The sequence below is a fragment of the Bos javanicus genome, chromosome 14 (genome assembly GCF_032452875.1).
Source record: "Bos javanicus breed banteng chromosome 14, ARS-OSU_banteng_1.0, whole genome shotgun sequence".
Lineage (NCBI taxonomy): Eukaryota > Metazoa > Chordata > Mammalia > Artiodactyla > Bovidae > Bos > Bos javanicus.
In genome coordinates this window covers 8955904-8969772 of record NC_083881.1, presented here as the reverse complement: position 1 = coordinate 8969772, position 13869 = coordinate 8955904, and the positions used below count along the sequence as shown (strand labels likewise).

General features: G+C 37.7%; 1 protein-coding gene across 3 annotated transcripts in view; it reads left to right on the top strand.

The window, feature by feature from the left end:
- Positions 1-11593, top strand: part of EFR3A (EFR3 homolog A) — an 86580-nt gene extending 74987 nt beyond the window's left edge. For 2 of the 3 annotated variants that reach the window (XM_061438573.1, XM_061438574.1), the window contains exons 21-23: positions 4213-4316; positions 4833-4882; positions 9198-11593. In XM_061438573.1, the coding sequence (XP_061294557.1) occupies positions 4213-4316; positions 4833-4882; positions 9198-9303 (260 nt within the window). In that variant the 3' untranslated portion in view covers positions 9304-11593. Of the gene's footprint in view, positions 1-4212; positions 4317-4832; positions 4883-6710; positions 6766-9197 lie in introns of all 3 variants that reach the window. The other variant, XR_009740754.1, reaches the window with a different exon arrangement.
- Positions 11594-13869: the final 2276 nt, after the last annotated feature.

The window sequence follows — 13869 nt, the reverse complement described above, 5'->3', positions numbered from 1 at the left end:
AGACAATCTCTTTAACAAGTGGTGCTGGGAAATCTGGTCAGCCACTTGTAAAAGAATGAAACTAGACCACTTTCTAACACCATTCACAAAAATGAACTCAAAATGGATTAAAGATCTAAACGTAAGACCAGAAACTATAAAACTCCTAGAGGAGAACATAGGCAAAACACTCTCCGACATACATCACAGCAGGATCCTCTATGACCCACCTCCCAGAATATTGGAAATAAAAGCAAAAATAAACAAATGGGACCTAATTAACCTTAAAAGCTTCTGCACATCAAAGGAAACTATTAGCAAGGTGAAAAGACAGCCTTCAGAATGGGAGAAAATAATAGCAAATGAAGCAACCGACAAACAACTAATCTCAAAAATATACAAGCAACTCCTACAGCTCAACTCCAGAAAAATAAACGACCCAATCAAAAAATGGGCCAAAGAACTAAATAGACATTTCTCCAAAGAAGACATACAGATGGCTAACAAACAAATGTATTTCCTTTTATTGGAGATGGGCAGATGAAAATTCTGAAAATTATGTAGAGTCATTTTTAGTGGGCATACAGCAGCGTAATTAGAGGTGTGTTTCTAATGGGGTAGGAGAAAGGAGCTGGCAGAAATTGTCAGTAGGCATTATCACATTAATTCTTGCTATATAATCAGTGAGAACGCTGAAACAGAGAAATTAACAAATTTCCTGAGAGCACATAGCTAGTAAATACCAGAGCCAAATCTCATACCCATGTCTGACTGACTCTAATCTTTCCACTTATCTTTGCATAAAATAATACTCTTGATTTTTCTCCTTTGGCCTTTCTGGAAATAAATTTTACCTCATATAATTTGCCTCTTTTAAAATTTTTTGAATGATTCCTTCAATTAAGTATTAATATAAATTCCTGGTGGCTAATGATGCTCTGAATTTATTTCTAACTGGTAAAGCAATGGAGCATGGAAATTGACTTTCACTATAGAGAGTGGAAATTGGCTCTTGATTTTAAGAAATATTAGAATAAGAGCATCATTATCAAGGGACATGAAACACTCTGGTGCCCATCATACATGAAATAAAATCTGACCTTTTTCAGCTTAATCTTATAGAGGATTTTTTTTCTTACTGTAATATGACATCAGATTTGTCAAAATAAAATTGAATTTCAGTTCAGTTCAGTCACTCAGTCGTGTCCAACTCTTTGCAACCCCATGAATCGCAGCACGCCCGGCCTCCCTGTCCATCACCAACTCCCGGAGTTCACTCAGACTCACATCCATCAAGTCAGTGATGCCATCCAGCCATCTCATCCTCTGTCATCCTCCTGCCTTCTCCTCCTGCCCCCAATCCCTCCCAGCATCAGAGTCTTTTCCAGTGGGTCAACTCTTCGCATGAGGTGGCCAAAGTACTGGAGTTTCACCTTGAGCATCATTCCTTCCAAAGAAATCCCAGGGCTGATCTCCTTCAGAATGGACTGGTTGGATCTCCTTGCAGTCCAAGGGACTCTCAAGATTCTTCTCCAACACCACAGTTCAAAAGCATCAATTCTTCAGCGCTCAGCCTTCTTCACAGTCCAACTCTCACATCCATACCTGACCACTGGAAAAACCATAGCCTTGACTAGACGAACCTTTGTTGGCAAAGTAATGTCTCTGCTTTTGAATATGCTATCTAGGTTGGTCATAACTTTCCTTCCAAGGAGTAAGCGTCTTTTAATTTCATGGCTGCAGTCACCATCTGCAGTGATTTTGGAGCCCAGAAAAATAAAGTCTGACACTGTTTCCACTGTTTCCCCACCTATTTCCCATGAAGTGGTGGGACTGGATGCCATGATCTTCGTTTTCTGAATGTTGAGCTTTAAGCCAACTTTTTCACTCTTCCTCTTTCACCTTCATCAAGAGGCTTTTGAGTTCCTCTTCACTTTCTGCCATAAGGGTGGTGTTATCTGCAAATCTGAGGTTATTGATATTTCTCCCGGCAATCTTGATTCCAGCTTGTGCTTCCTCCAGCCCAGCGTTTCTCATGATGTACTCTGCATATAATTTAAATAAGCAGGGTGACAATATACAGCCTTGACATACTCCTTTTCCTATTTGGAACCAGTTTGTTGTTCCATGTCCAGTTCTAACTGTTGCTTCCTGACTTGCATATAGGTTTCTCAAGAGGCAGGTCAGGTGGTCTGGTATTCCCATCTCTTTCAGAATTTTCAGTTTATTGTGATCCACACAGTCAAAGGCTTTGAATTTACTAAGCAATTTTTAAACACCTATTATATATAAGACACTTTGAGACATTTAAACGTTGATAAGGCATGTTGAGGAATTTACAGTTTGACAGTGTTGTCAGAGTATCTTTGGTCCCCTGGAGTCCCAGGGGAAACTCTTTCAAGAGATCCTCAAGTCCAGAAGTATTTTCTGCATAACACTAGGACATAGTTTGCTTCTCTGCTGCATGTACTAACATGAATGAAGGCAGTGGCCTCAAACTCATCTGGTGGTCATCGCATTCTTTGATGCCACATACTCCCAGTTATTTAGAGGATCTGCAGAAGTCAGTGGAGCAGTATTCCAGATGACCATTGCACGATGTTACAGAACCATGCATGAGTAGAACTCTATTCAAAGTGTAAAACAGACCAGTAGATGTTACTATAACCAATTGTAAAAAGTTCATTAATAAAGTTTCAGATTCCATATTGCAACTAACTTTACCACTTGTCAAATTTTATTGTAGAAGAAATAGCTACAATTCTGTGAAAAGGCTATTGAATTACTCTTTCCCAACATATCAGTACATGCTTGTGTGAGTTTAGTTTTTATTTTCAACCAAAATAACATTGCAACGCATTGAATGTTTGCAGATAGAATCCAGCTGCCTTCTATTAAGTCAGACATTAAAGGGATTTGCAAAAATATAAAACAGCGCCATTCTCTTCACTAAATTTTCACTTTAGAAAATATGGTTATTTTTTCATTAAACAAATCTTTATGTTAACGTACAGTGGTTTGAGTTTTTGATGAATTTAATGAATATTTTTAAAGTCTCATTTTTATATTATAATACAGAAATTATCAAGTGATATAACACATAAAGGAGTCTTGAAACCAGAAAGTTTGAGAACTGCTGGACAGATTTGCCGCCTGCAGGCCAAATTTGGGTGGAAGTGTTATTTTCAGAAATTGAATTTGAATAAAGCCCTGAGATAGATGTTCAGCTTGCCCAAGTCTGTTTTTCTTACCTCTTTTACTGACCTAATTTAAAACATTTGTTTCGTGCCTGACCTCTGGCACATTTAAGCTTGTGACCCTGGGCCAGTGAACACTAGAGATGTGATTGTAATTCTGTATTACATTCATTTAGAAGAAGTACATAAAGTCTACAACTTTGTTAGCCTGACACAATTTCAGAGGGAAAAAAAAAAAAAGACCTATTTCCTTTTTACATGCTACTTGCCCTTTTTTAAACTAGCTAATTTTGTACCTGAAGAGCAGCTTTATTTTAAGAACCTTGAACAGAGTGTGTTTTGCCTTATGAAATTGTTGACTCACTGGGTTGTTAAAGTAGACCGTCAATAACTAAACCATTAATTAGCCTTCTTTCAAATTGTTAAGCAGATAGACACAGTTAATATATCAGTAGTATCAAAAAGACAGACCTCTTATTGTTTTATAATCTTTGACCAGACCACACATCATTTTAAGATAAAAACAATCCCTTTTCAAATTATGGAAGATAAAAAAAAAAAAAACAAATTATGGAAGATAAATGGAAAAGACTAAACCAATATGGTTAGTCCACTTGACCATATCTAGATTTCAGTCATGCCATTCATTATCAGATTTAGCAGACTTTTTATTTAGTACCTCATATGTGCAAAGGCATGATTATAAATAAAATAATCATTCTTCAGGAAGGGCCTTGAGGTTGCTTGACTTGTAGGAAGTTGTGCTTCTGCTTATTTTGGTAAGAGGGACAAAGATAGTCTATGAAAAAGGGTTTTGTGCAGTGTAATTTTGAAGTTTTTTGTGTGCGCTTTCTGGCCTCAACTAAGACATTTCAGGGATGTTACACGTTTTGCTTTTTTCCCTAAACAAGTAGTCCTGTAAATTACCCTTATTTTTTATGCATAGATCATTTGTTCTTAGGATCATTGGCAATGTTCTATAAAATTCTGTATTCATTTTAATGGGTTTTTTTTTTTTTTTTTAACATTTATATAGATACCAGTGGAATGGAAGAACAGGAAAAGGAAAAGAGGCGTCTAGTGATAGAGAAATTCCAGAAAGCACCTTTTGAAGAAATAGCAGCACAGTGTGAATCCAAAGTAAGTGAGCACATAGTGGAGGCGGTGGGGTGGAGTTTGATTTTTGTTGGAGCTTTTCATGGTAACTGATGGGTAAATTCTAAGATTTAGGCAGGTCAATAGAATCCACAAGGGAGTAGATGGAATAGGGACAGAAAACTGAAGATGTAGCTATGAAGCCTTAAATAATGTCTTTGTGCAGTATGAGCTGATTGAAATAGCAGATCCCAAATTAAATGTTAATGATTTTTGTTGCTTTGAAATTTTTTTTGCAGTGGTTTTCAGTGGTTTTGCTGTAGGTGTTTTGTTCTGTGTGTATATCAATTTGTTTTTACTAGTGAGACTAGGAAAGGAATGAAGAGAAATTTTACATTAAATTTCAGTGTATGAGACAGATAAAATCAAAACAGTAAACATTCTGTACCATCAGCTTAACAGTTACAGGTATGCTTTGTCCTTTAAATCACTTGTGTTCTTACATATGGACATTGCGAAAGTAATAGATCCATTGTTAACATTTGTTTTTTCTCCTTGTAGGCAAATTTGCTTCACGATAGACTTGCTCAAATATTGGAACTCACCATACGGTAAGGGTTTTGGTACTACAAGATGAATAAAACAACAAATAAAAACTATTAGACCCCTATAAATTTCTAGCTTTTAAGTAATTCTGCTTTTCATTTAGAGTAAACCCAAGATCATATAGATGTCTTTGTCTTAGTAGTTTTTCTGTTTACTGGATAGTCTGATACCATTTCTTAAAGTTTTTCTAGCTTTCCTTTTTAGATTACTTAATTCCTTTAAAATGGTTCTATAAAGACAGGCTTCCCTGATGGTTCAGTCAGTAAAGACTCTGCCTGCAATGCAGGAGACCTCAGTTCAATCCCTAGGTCGGAAAGATCCCCTGGAGAAGGAAATGGCAACCCACTCCAGTATTCTTGCCTGGAAAATCACATGGACAGAGGAGCTTGGCAGGCCACAGTCCATGGGTCACAAAGAGTCGAACACGACTTAGCAATTAACCACCTTATGGACATTTGAGTAATTGGAAGACTCTTATTCTAGTGATATGTTTAACAAGGTAGTTTCTCAGATTTAATCATTTTGACGTACAGAAACTACTGTTTTGTATAGTTCAACCTCATCATTCTTCTAGGGCCATAACAATTCTGCCTCTGCAGATGGCTCACTTGAATTATCAAACATAAATTGAATTTTCCTAGGTTATGTCTATTTGAGTCCTGTTATTAGTTATAGTTGGTCCTCCATATCCACGGGTTCTGCATATTCAAATTCAGCCAACAGTGGTCAGAAATATTTAGGGGGAAAAAAAATCCCAGAAAGTTCCAAAAAACCAAAGCTTGAATTTGCTGCATGCTGACAACTACTCCGTAACATTTACATTGTATTAGATGTTATAAATAATCTAGACATATGTAAACTGCCAGGGAAGATATGTTGTATAGGTCCCATGCCAGTACCGCTCCACTTTATATAAGGGACTTGAGCACCCAAGGATTTTGCTGTCTGGGTGGTCCTGAAACCAAACCCCTGTGTACACCAATGAGCAATTGTATTTTATGCTCTGCAAACATAAGGTATCCAACATGGGTTATTCTGTGTCTGTTGTGAAGTGATGAAGCACATCAGAGAGGGAGGGAAAACTCCAGGTTCCATCTGAAGAATGAATTTGTGCATATTATTAGGTTGACTCCAGTGTGGAGACTGCTCTGTGTGCTTCTGAGATTTTTTTTCCCTACATCTTTTATATTTTCAGCTTGATTGAATCAGTTTTGCATCAAACCTTGTATCCTATAAATAGAATAAACAGGTAGATGCTCAGTTGACTTGCTTTTTTTCCCCCAGCCTTTTTACTGCCTTCCTATGCAAGGCACCTTTTCGTCAGTGTAACATCTCATTCCAGGCATTAACCACCATGCCACCCCCTACTAAGCTGCGAATCACTCATTTATAAAAGTTCAGAACAGAGAATCAGACTAAACTGTGCAGTATGCTGTATTCCTTAGATTCAGTGAAAATTGCTAGGTGTGGGCACTTATACACAGCCTATAAGTTTAGTGCTTCTCTGTGTATAGGAAGGTCCAAGGATCTGGGCTCATTGAAATTGTTCCTGGAATATGCACCTTGGCTGTGGGGCCAGTGTCTAATTAATAGAATGCTTCCCATTTCTCCCCATTCTGAATCCCCCTTAGGGCGTACCATTGTGGGAAACGGCAGTGGCTGATGGCTTGACCTTGTAGGATGCGAATGGCAGGCAACATTCCCTGTGTACAGAATCTTTGTTGCCTGTTAGTTCTAATAATAAATACCTACCTGCTTTGTATCTATTGTTTTTGCTAATCCTCACCACAGTCCTGAAAAGTTAGGTAGATGCTGTGTTTTTTTATTTTCCAGGTAAAGACACTGAGGCTTAGAGAAGTAAAGTAACTTGCAGAAGTTTATCCAGCTAGTGAGTGGAAATAATCGAAATTCAAATTTATAATGCATGTTCTTGACAAGAAATATTGCTAGCGACCTCTATGTTACATTTAATCCCACTATCATAACTATGTGGGTGTAGTATTTTAGAATAAGTATTATGACTTTTTCATTGGTACTGCAACTACTACTAATAATTTGCATTTATTAAACCTTACTGCTACTAGTTATTTATTGAAAACTTGTGGTATTCTGGGCACTCTGCTGAGTGCATTCTTTTATTTAGTATTTACATCATATTTTAAAAATATGTAGTGATTATTTTTACTTTACAAATGTAGAAACAGATTCATGTAGATGTTCGGTAATTATCCAAGGTCACCTGGTTAGGAAGTAGTAGTTCTGGGTAGTTTACATGATACAGAGAAATGAAACAGACTTCTTAGTGTATCTTCAGGGTTTTCAGTTTCTATCTGATATATTTCCTCTTGTTAATTTTCCACACTGTAACTGCCAGATAGGCTTCCCTGGTGGCTCAGTGGTAAAGAATCCACCTGCTGATGCAGGAGACACGCGATCGATCCCTGGGTCGGGAAGATCCCCTGGAGAAGGAAATGACAACCCACTCCAATATTCTTGCCTGGGAAATCCCAGAGGAGCCTGGCGGGCTACAGGCCATGGGCTCCCAAAGAGTCAGACATGACTTGGCAACTAAACAAAGCAGTCAACTACCAGACAGAGAAGAGAGTTTGTATTCTTGAGAAAAGAAACAAAATAAGCAATGAAACAAAATAAGCAATGTTATACCTCAGTTTCCACTGTTCCTTCATTCCTTTTGACCTTATGGAAAAAAAATTACAAGAAATGCAAAGGAGCAAGAAAATACAGTAAGAATAAGTAGCCCCACAGATCAGTTATTGGAATTAGTAGATAATGATCTTAAAAGAACACACACATATCAAAGAATTTAAAGGAAAAACATAATGTATATTTTAGGAGAGAACTGGAAACTCTGAAAAAGAACCAAATTGTAGTTCAAGAACTGGGTGATACAGTATCTGAAAAAAGAAAAAATGTCATTGGATGAACTTAATAGTATATTGAACATTATAGAAGAGTCTGCATGTATTGCTCATAGTATAAAATGGTACAAATACTCTGCAAAACTTTTGAAGAAGTTTCAGTGTCTTATGAAGTTAAATATATACCTGCTTAATCCTATAATCCCATTTCTCAGTATTTACCCAGAGAAATAGAATGTTTTAGCAGCTCTTTTCATAGTTACGAGACATCCATGAGCAGGAGAATGGAGAGATAGTAGACAAATAGTGGTGCTCTTGATGCAGTGAAATATTATTCAGCAGTGAAATATTATTCAGCAGTGAAAAGGAACACATTTGGGGGGTAAACTTAAAAACTGCATCAAGCAAAACAAATCAGACATAAGAGTGTGTCTTGTATTGACCCTTTTTGTGGCTATATGGACCCTTCATATGAAATTCAAGAATAAGGGACACCAATCTTCAGTGACAGAGATCAGAACACAGTCAGTGTTGGAGGTGTGTGAGCATGTGGAGTAAGGAGAAATTGATTGAAGACACCAAGGAACTTTTTTGAATGATGAAAAGTGTCATCTTTATGATAGAGATAAGAATTAAGTAACTAATTGAGGAAAAGCATTTGTATCATATGACAAAAGATCATTTCCCAAATTGATAAGAGAAAACTGTGTGAGTAGAAATACAGGCAGTAGACTCAAATAGGGAATTCATTTTAAAAGAAACACAAAATGAATACTAAGTATGTACCATTAGTAGTAACCCAAAATGTGAAAATAAGAATGAATTCCCTTTTGGCTACCGGAGTGCCAAAGATGAGAACAAGAGAGAACGATTATACCCAGTATTTATAGTGGTGAAAGAGGATGGTGCAGCCAGATGTTGAAAGAATGAATTGTGGGGATCCTGACAGTGTGTACCCATCTTAAAATTGTGAATCTACTTTGGTCCAAAAACTCTATGTGTAAGACTATAAACCAAGAAGACAGGATAAAATTATGTATATGTAAGAATAGACCTGTCAGCCTTATTTATAATAATGAAGAATGGAAATGAATGTACAGTCTGCCCATGGAAATAAATTAATCATAATATATCTATATATTGAAATACCATGCTGTCGTCATCAAAAAGCAAGCTTATATGAATGAATATGATGCAATCCCATTGTTAAAATTATATATACCCTATTCAGAGGAGAATGTCTAGTTTAGAACTTAAAAACAGCTTAGTTCCACTGTGATCTATACCCCATGCCACCTTGCAGCTGGCCTGCAGCTCCGTCACACTGACCCCTGTGACGGCAGAGCCTTACCCTGCTGTTGGCAGGTAGTGATGGGGATGCTGTGTGAAGTGAACAGCTTTTCCACACACCTGCTGACAGTGCCTGGTTCTTCTCTTACAGCCCTCCTCCCAGCCCATCGGGAACGCTGACCATTGCTTCTGGGCACGCCCAATACCAGTCTGTCCCAGTCTACGAAATGAAGTTTCCAGATCTGTGTGTGTACTGAGTGGCTCATGAAGACCTCAGCAGAAAGCGTAAAAACTAGGGCCAAGCTGACTTCAGGGTTTACTTTACTGAAAATTATGATGGAATTTATCTTTAACCAATGCTTGGCATACCAGGTTAGAAATTTTGTAGCTATATGATTTATAGAGTACTTCTGAAGATGGGTTTATGCCATGTTAATTTTTTATTTTTAGGTTCCTATTGGCTTTTAAAATTGAACATATATTGGTGTCACATTAATTCATTGTTAAATAGTATATTTAAAGCCTTTCACAAACATATAATTAAAAAGTTAAGCCTTCCAGAGTTGAAGATGTATGAAGTGTCTAGTGTATTTCTTAGACATCTACGCAACTGCTTAAAATTAGAACTGCTTTTGTTTTTCTTTGTCTGCAAAAGCAAAAACATACAAATACATTAATCGTGGGGCTGCAGAACTGTCCTGTGGCTTTTTGTCCCCATGTTTTGGATGTTGTGATTGGCATCCTTTTGTTCATTCACTTCAACAATATGTGACTGTCATTCCTCAACTTGTCTATGGTCATGACATCTACTGAGTAATAGTCCTAGAACATGACCCCAAAATCCCCATATGTCTAAGTGTCTAGTTCTTGTAATACTGTGTTTTCTGCCAAAAGTTGACCATTCTACTTGAGAGTCTTAGAACTTACCCTTGGAGTACCAAACTGTGCAATATTTTTTACATCATAAGATGTATTTAGTTTACAGACTATACTTTGAAATTACAGTAGTATTTTTGCTGTGGCTCCATTAATTAAATGAGCTATATATTTAGTATAGGAAAAAAAGACATTTAAAACAGCTACTAGTTCACCTGTGAAGAGTGTGTACATTTTAATTTCTCTTGAGAGCACATTAATTTACATTTTTATATGGTGCATTGTTTTAAATCCTCATAGTCAAAAAAATGCCCCAAATGGAGTTTTAGTTTGTAAGATTTGAACTGTAGCTTGTATGCATCTCTGTTTAGGATTCATGATATTACATTTGAAAAGAGTGCCTATGGGTTTAGCCGTTAAGTGTGCTAAAAGATTGCCAGTTTAAACTTGTGTTGATTTAATAAGCTACCAGGATTACATGTGCTGACAAACACATAGTATTTTCTTAAAATTATGTACATTTTAGTGAATTCCATCACATGGCAAAAATGAGCAACTTTCTTTGCAGCTCTTATAAAGTTATTTTAGGACATTTTTATAAAATAGTCTGTTTATAATTCTACCTTTTCAGGTTTTTGATTCCTTTTTACATCAAACAGTATGCATATCACAGATTATGACCCAAAAAACAATTGAGTTTTAGCTTTAGCATTTGTTTAAAAAATCGTAGTGAAGAATGACATGTGTTTAGGATTATTTGGGCGCTTTCAGTAGAAACAAGATGGAACAAGTATACTCTAAATTTTTTTGAATATTTAAACAAAAGTACAGCATTTTGAAACATCTTGCAAAAGATTCTAGTCTTTGAAACCTGTCAAGCATCCATGGTGGTTTATTCAATGTAGAGAAACAAGACTTTGTTTTCCAAATAATAGTGCAGTCACCACTGGGCTTAAATGGCTCCATTGCAGCTGTCACTATAACTTTAGATCTTGACCAGGCAAAAACGTTTCAGCATTTAATAGGCCAGTGTTTATGTTTTCCTTTATTTTTCCTTTTTTCTTCTGTATTTTTAAAGAAAGATATTAACTTTTGATTGTGCAAAAATCTAAGCAGGGGGACATGCAAAAACAATCATCATCCACTTGGATGTCATTTTATAGATTAACACTGTGTGCTTTTGTATGAAAAGTATATATAATTTAATAGTATAAGAAAAGGAGATATATATTCATTTGCACTCATGCAAAACAAACTTTGCTGGACACAATTTCACGTTTCTCTGTGATTTAAAAATGCATGTATAGCATGTGAAGGAAAACCATCTCAGTTAATGTTTATCACACTTTTCTTGTGGTCTCTTTGTAACCAGTTGATTTGGGTTTGGGGGGGGCGGATTTTCTTGTTGTAGTTGTTTTTAAATCACAGTAGACTTCTGTATATGCTAGATTACTGAACTGGTCTCATTAACGATTCGTAAGAAATATGGATTCATGTCCTTGGCTTGCTATCCCTTCCAGGAGATGGCAGGAGATGGTGCAGGTCATAGGTATGCGTGCTATTTTAGTATAGCCGGTTTGGGTACTGAACGTTAGGATGTATTGAAGTTCACTGTACTGCTATATTTTTGTAGATATTTAAAACTCAATAAAAACTGTTCATCGTTCTCTCTCTGCTGTACACTGTTGCTTATATCATTCATTTTTTTCCTTGACATTGAATAGTTAACATCTAAATGTTCCTTCTATACTTGTATTGTCTGCTTATATAGAGTCATTGGAATTAACCTGAATACACACACACACACACACACACACACACACACACTCTTCCTTAATACTTCTGAATACATTTTCTTTAAGAATCTTAATTCTGTACTTTACCAGCAGTTGACTTCCTCACAATATTTTTCTTCTGCCTGTCTGAAAAGGGGGGGACTAATTTGTTTTATTTGTGCCAATATATGTACTAAATGTAATGAATTGAGTTTTTTGTAATGTAAAAATTCACTGCAATTCATATGTAAGCAATAAAAAAAATCTAATAACTTCTGTATAATAGCCATTCTTATAATAGCTATCACATTTATTAAACTAATCCACTGTTTGGATTCTATTAAGAATGAAGCGCGTTAGTAAAAATCAAGTTGCCAGATGGAGTCATCCTCACGTACGCGGGAAGAATCAGCTCCGTAGCTGCGGATGTGATCAGATATGGCTGAGATGAAGCTCTCAGCATGTGCCCGGAGAGCACTGTCGCCGTGTCTGCATCAGTCTTCGTGTTTGTATTTCCAGCCCCACCCCTCTGCTGTATAACTCCACAAAGCCTTCCTCTCAAAAAGCATAGGTCTAGTACTGTCCGCCACCTGGCCCGCTCTCCTGCCACCCGTGGAGCTGTGCGCCACAGCCCGTGGGCTTCAGGGTCTTCCTGAGGGGTGCGGTGCAGCAGCAGGGAGCCCAGGCTCTGGGTTCAGATCCCACACTGCCACTTCCTAGCCGAGTGGCCTTCAGGAAGTGGCTCAGCTTTGAGCTCTGAAGTCTGTAAAATGCAGCTCTTAGGTTCTGCCCCTCAGAGGTTATCTGTTGAGGGGTAAGTGAATCACTTAGAAGAGGTTCGTCGTGTCATGCCTGCGTGGCACAGAGTAGGCACTCAGTCTGTTTATCATGAATGATCCTTGCATTCGCTATGCAGAGGGTTTTATTTGCTATTCAGGGATAAACTGATCTGAAATAAAAAGGAACTATTTGTAGGAATCAAGCCCCGGAAAAGGCAATAGGGTAACTGAACCCAGAGCAGAGGAGACATGGAGGGATTGACTTTTGATATGGATAAGGAACCCTGTTTTTCATCATAACAAGAAGGAAGACAAAGACGACCAATAATTCTGTAGCTTTGGTGGCAGGAAGATCAGGGCATTCCCACTGGAAAACTTCAATTTTCTCAATAGTGTTAGGTGAGGCCCTTGTTAAGACAACTGGCCATATGCCTTGAGTTCCTGCATGTCTTGTGAACCAAGACACTAACCACCTTTATTCTGGACTACCTGTCTAAAGTTGCATACAGCATACAGACTTGGAACACAGAGATGGCAGGCACCCATCCGGCGATCTCCCTGGAAGGCAGGAAAGGATATCAACTGTCGGCTTGGCACCGCGACCTTTTGATTTCCTAAGGTTTTCAACCCTGTTGACTTCAGGATAGTCCACACCATGAGAAGCTCACGAGCATGAACTAACTCCAAAGGCTCTGCTTTCCCACCTGAGGAGCAGGCAGGGACCCTGCACCATGTCACCACAGGCCACATGATTTACAGGAATCAAGAACCAAGGATGCAGTGTGAACTTAGAGTCTGTGTCCTTATCAAATACTGAGGGGGATTCTGGAGGCATTGCCTATTGCCTGATACACAGTAAGATCTCAGTAACTATGGGGCGGGTGGGAGAATAGATGATACAGTTTCAATTTTTTGTAATTCCTATTACATTCATCTGTGTCCAAAAGGGCATTTGTATCCCCCAAACTTAGAGCCACTGGGATTATCCCCTATTTTTTTAAAATCAATATTGCTAGACCCAAGACATGGTTATCTGTTTGTTCATGGTGGCAGCTGTGGCCACTCAACATACCAGAAAGGCTGTCATATCAGCCTGGCATACATCTTTGGTGGGCTACTGGTGACCCATGTCATCTCATAAGATTGATTACACTCCTTCATATATATATATATATATATATATAAATTTCTTTTTTTAATAGAAGGAAAAGTACCTTTCAGTGATTAGGGAGTGGAGATACTCTTTCACCCTCCATTCTTCTTTCATCTCACTTGCAATCTATTTGTCAGTATCCACAACATTGCTTCAAAACAAAAAACGGAACTTCCCTGGCAGTCCAGTGGTTAAGAATAAGCACTTCCATTGCAGGGGCTGCAGGTTCAATCCCCGATA